General features: G+C 34.3%; 1 protein-coding gene across 1 annotated transcript; it reads left to right on the top strand.

Moving 5' to 3' along the window:
• Positions 1–1,257: 1,257 nt before the first annotated feature.
• On the top strand, positions 1,258–3,069 carry LOC131038396 (transcription termination factor MTEF1, chloroplastic). Its single transcript, XM_057970821.2, has one exon. It carries the CDS (start codon positions 1,446–1,448, stop codon positions 2,490–2,492), a length of 1,047 nt encoding a protein of 348 aa, XP_057826804.2. The 5' UTR covers positions 1,258–1,445; the 3' UTR covers positions 2,493–3,069.
• Positions 3,070–5,738: the final 2,669 nt, after the last annotated feature.

The following is a 5,738-nucleotide window of genomic DNA, read 5'->3' as shown; positions in this document are numbered from 1 at the left end:
ACACACTACCTTTCAACTGCTATCGTTAATTTTGATTGATGCAATTTTAATCAATGATCATTGTAAACTAACTTTTGGTACCTTGTGTTTATTAAAGGATCAAGCTTAGTCATTTCTAAGGGATAAAAAATTGTTGATAATTGCTAGGTTTAAGTTGAAGAATTACCAACTTTTATCTACTTCATATTTTTTGCTCCTAATTGTAAGTCACATGTGACTATTGCGTGTTATATTTTCTTTTGGAAATATCAAATTACAGCATTAGATTTAGGTGCACTTGACTCATTTATTTGTGTAATAAGTCCTTTGTTGAAGAAATTTAGGTCTTTATTTGTATTTGTTGAAAAATATTCATGTGCTATTGCTGAAACCAAAAATTTCTTAACCCTCCTTCTCTTTACTTTAATCTTTTTCATTTTCTAGAATATTTTTAAAATCTAAAATTTCAAAGATATACATTTGAAATCCTTTTAGAAATTAAAATCTTTGAATCAAATCATAAAATCTTTAATAAAGTATAGAGATTTAGAAAATATTTTTAAAGATTTGAAGAAATTAGCAAATAGTTTTTTAAGAATCGATCAGGGTTAAGTCAAATCCTTATTAATCTTTGTGAAATTATCTTATGTTTTACAAATTTGTAGAACCCTAAAAATTGAGAATTTCATCTTCCAAAAGTTGATCAAAGTTTTTATTTAATTTTCACATATCAAATCTCAAGAAACAAAAAAGTATGTTGCAAGATTAATTCAAATCTTTTCTTAAAAATAGAAACCCCTACCTTATAAAACTTCAAATTTGAATTGTTGAAATCCAGTTGAGATTAGAAATTCATCTACCAACTTAATTTTTTTTAATGAGAGACCCATTAGTTGAGCACCCTAATTTCAGGCTTCTCAAAATCCTAGGTGAAAATTTCAAGTCATTTTCAATTTTTTACAGCACTTTACTTGGCAAGTCCCCTACTTATACCTAAGATTTTAGGGCCACATCATCATTCTTTTTGCTAGTCCAAAACAATCCAAAAAAAGTGAAAACAATAGTCGTACATTAGGGCCCCATACTTGTGCAGTTAATGTGGCATCACATGATCATTGTTTTTTACAATTAAGAACATATTTCTTTCAATTATGAAAAACCACAACTTTTTTTTTAACAAATTGAACATTAAATCACTGAATATTAAATCAACAACTGCTATTGCAACAATTGAAATCTGCTTTAAAATAAAGGACTTCTTCCTCGAAGCCCCCTCTCATACAAGCTTACCCTAGCAGTAAAAAGGGATTTTTATGAAAACCTTATAATTATAATCATCTTCTCTATATGCGTGCCAATGAACCCTAATCCTAGATGAAGAAAGCTTCGATCAAATACCTCTGGCCGCCCCTACCTTCACCGATCCAAATCTCGTTCTTGATAGCTGATATCTTCTAACAAATGTGATGGCAGTTTGGTATCACAATTTTTTCCTTCATTCCAAGAGATGTTTGTCATGTCTTCCTCTAACAATTTCACTGCAATCCTTAAGATTTCTACATTTCGCACCATTTTCATCATCGCCAGCATTTCCTTCCAGACCCTCACTCGATCTCGTTTCAAATTTTTTAACAAAAGAATGTGGGTTTTCTTCTTCTGAAGTGACAACTATCATGAGAAAACTACCACAGCTGTTGAGAACAAAATCCGACCACACGGCTAGAGAAGCCATTCATATCCTGAAAGATAATGGAATGACTGAAAACCAGCTTAAGAGCACCATTCGTAGAAACCCATCCATTCTTTTGATTACTGTGGATGCGCAGTTGAAGCCCAAAATGGAATTCCTGAAAAATCTAGGCTTGGCTCCTCAAGACTTGCCACTTGTTATATCTCGTTGCCCCAGACTGCTTTCTATGAGCTTAGAAAACTCTCTCGCTCCTAGAATCCCCCATCTTAGAAGCCTATTTGACTCAAAGGACCATTTGTGCAAGGCTCTCAGACTGGCGCCTGAGCTTTTGGGAAGTGATTTCAAGAAGCAGGTGATACCTAGAGTGGAGTACATGAAAAATAATTTAGGCATTCTAGAAGGTTCCACAGCATTTGTGCGAGTCCTTACCGTGCTTCTATATGTCAGTTTTGAAACCCTGGAAAAGAAGACTAAGCATTTGGCGAGCCTTGGTCTGGCAGAGGAGGAGATTCGTCTGATTTTGCAGTATAATCCTAGAGTGCTTCGGAGTTCAATTAAGAAAATAAAGGAAAACATGGATTTCTTGATACACACTGCAGGTCTGATGCCTGAGGTTGTTGTTACATATCCTATTATCTTGAATTTTAGCGTAGAGAAAACGCTGAAACCCCGCTATGAATTATTTAAATATCTTAGGACAAACCCTCACTGCAAGTGTCCACCTAGTCTGGTTCTTTTTTTGACATTAAGTGAGAAAAGTTTCCTTAAAAAATTTGGCCAGTACAGTACTCAAGTCAAGTCTAACGATCACACAATCTCCTAAAGCAAGCATTTTGGAGCAGTGATGAAGTTTCAAAGTATAAATTACTGCAGCTTTTTCAATGGTTGGACTGACCTTAAAAGGGTGTAGAACTCGTCTGGGCTAAGGTAATGTTATAAGTATCTTTACCCTCCTGATTTTGCTGATACCCCAATCTGATGAAGAAAAAGTTAAATGTATCTCTTCTCTCGAATTACGGCTGATTAGCGATGTGCAAAAATAAGACTGTTGAAACATCATGTCTATTAAGACGAAATTGTCATTTTGTTGCCCTGTTTTTTTTCCTAGTATGTCTCCCACATTTTCTGGGTCTGTTGCTCGGTGTGCTATCTAAGTGTGGCTTCTATATTTCAAGCTATACACTAGACACCCATTACCTCACTTTGTAATGCTCTTTAGAAACTAGATATTTTCAAAATCCATGATGTCACAAGTTTTTTTCGTAGTATGCTAACACAATATCATGTATGGCGTATGTAGTTCAGGCTTTTAATGTCATTATGAAAGGGAAGCAACCATATTGTACTTGATGTATGTAATGGATTTATTAGATCAAAGAATGAAAATTCATTTCCATCAAGGGATTCAGGGTTCTGTGGTCTGTTCCTTTCCATATGAGCCATGAACATATTTTGAATAGTTGAAGGGGCAAGTCATGTAGATTTCGTTTAAATTTTACTGGCATATGGTTTCATGTTTGGATCATTCTGCTCTAGATTAGATCAAAGTGAACAATCATTAGATCAGATTAGCTCCACCCACAGTTTTCTTTCCAATCTATAATTAATATATCCACTTACAGGGTATGTTAACAATTGCTTTTTCCTACATAGCTTGAACTTCAACAATAACAGTGGTAATCGCAGCAGCCTATTTTCTCGAAGCCCAATGGCATTCATACAAAGTCAGGTCATAAACTAATCCTAATAGGACAGTGCAGTTAAGATTTTTCTTCAATATTCTACTTCTTCTCATTGGTTAGTCATTGTGATGTCCATAATCTACTTTAAGTTGTGACATTAACTTCAACCTGGTTAATCGTTGACTTTCGAAGTCACTCTTAGATTCTTTTTCTCACATGTATAATTTATCACTGCTTTCTATTGATAGTGGCATAATTTCTGATATGCAATATTCTTTCTACTTTTGCAAATCAATCGCAACAATACCCTAGTTAATTTCTTTCTACTCTCAAGATGATTAATATTGTTCTGTCCGAGCTTTCTGAAGATGCTTCAGTTTGATAGAGTAAGTTTAATTCTCTCATTTCTAGGCCTTGGATATTTTCGTACTTTAGCCTGCATTATTTGGAAACGGGTTGTTAGAGCTGCTGTGACTTGCACTGTTCGTTGTGGCTGCTGCATTTTATGTGCCGGAATATTATGTTGCTTTTACTCTAAGAAGCGCTACTCGAATTCCTGCATGGAAGCAAATAAGCTCCATGTAACTCCCATTTTTCTGAAATTCACAATCCTTGTAATTGGGTCATTTCATGCCTCATATATTCCTTATTGTGAAATAGAGATATTAATTATTATTTAAAAACTGGAAGGATAGGGTCTTTAGCTAAAGATAGAATTAGATTCTTGAAATTATATTCACTAGTTCACTTGTTTGAAGCATTTATGTGGAAGCAATGTGTTCTATCAACAATCTGGTAAATAAAAGTGAATAGGACACAGCCTTTTCTTGATAAATGCTTCAACTTTTCAGAAGATACAATTTGATTGCAAATTCTCAGTGATATAAAAGAAAAATAATGTTCAGAATGCCCTTTACTCAGATGACATGGAATTACAAATTAAGCTTGAGCATGTTCTTGCTGGGATTATTTTCCTTGTGGATTACTTCATGAAAGGTTGCATGCTTGCTCATGTTACTCATATGAAAAAGTTGAGTAGAATTTGATTCCACCAGAAGTGAGAAGCAATCAACAACCAGACTGTATGCCAGGGACTTTTTATTTTGGTGGATGATGTGGTCATAGACTCCTAGGATCACTAAGTTGTTGTGACATGAATTTATCATGTTTTTACATGCAGGCCTTGATGTTTATACCATTGCTTATACTTTGTAATTTTTACTATTATACTTTAAAGATGTATCCATTAAGGAGATCCAGTCTGTAATCCTAAACATTTACATATTGACAACGAATCGAGTAGCATGATCCCAGAGATCAAGAGCAATCAAGAGGAATTTTGAATGCATTAAATGTCTAAATTATATATCAAGGCTGCTGTGTTAACTTTGACAAAGTCAGAAATTTATTTGCAATGATGTCTAGTTAATCTACTTCAACGGTTAAGATCACAATATGACTGTTTGCTATTTTTGTTCACGCACATTTTGAAATTTTAAATATCACAATATACTTGGAGAAAAATGCGAGAAGTTGGAAGAGAAGCAACATATTATTAAATAGCATTTTGGGTTACAAGGAAATGTACAAGGCAAGAATGGTGAATGGATTGAAGGGCTGGTTAAACATGTAATGTGGGCATTCTATAATTACAAGATAAATTTTGATGTCATCTGTTTTATACTATCATAGAATACTATTGTCAATTTAGTGAAATCATAATCTGATTATTATTCTTTGTGTATGCTTACCGATTTCAATATAGTTTCAGAACACTTATACCTGTGAGTAGAGAATCCCATCTTTGCCTTTGAGAAACGGAGCATTCATTAAGGAGAACTCAGGAGAAACGTAGGCAGTGATTGAAGGAGAATACAAAGTTACCTGGAAAATATTGCTATTGATCCATCTCTGCAAGTTTGATGCCGATAGCCTACATATTGTTGGGCTACAACAAATGTAGAATCTCAGCCAATTTGGGAGGAGCATAGACCCTCGATCTATTTATAATGCTTGGAGATTTGGTTTAGCGTTTGTTACCAATGGTTCCTAGAGTTTCCTTTTTAACATTATTCACTTGCGCCCTTTGCATTCACAATCAGTACATAAGAATGACTACAAGAGCACGGTAAAATTTATGTTTTTTGATGACATATAAAAGCTACAACAATGCCTATGAATTCACGTCCTGACAACCATGTTGAATGTAGATCTTTTAATGCATTGGGAAAGCTTTGCATATTTTATCGAATTGCAAGGAGGAAGAAACTACCCAGCAAGTTCCTATTGGAGGCTGCTATGAGGAATGTCTTATAAATATTTATTTCTCTCTAATCTTCAGATAAATGCTTGGAGAAAAGAAGCATGAACAGACATGGAAAGTAAAG

Source organism: Cryptomeria japonica, chromosome 2 (genome assembly GCF_030272615.1).
Source record: "Cryptomeria japonica chromosome 2, Sugi_1.0, whole genome shotgun sequence".
Classification (NCBI taxonomy): domain Eukaryota; kingdom Viridiplantae; phylum Streptophyta; class Pinopsida; order Cupressales; family Cupressaceae; genus Cryptomeria; species Cryptomeria japonica.
Note: the sequence above shows the minus strand (reverse complement) of the source record. Positions and strands in the feature narration are given on the sequence as shown.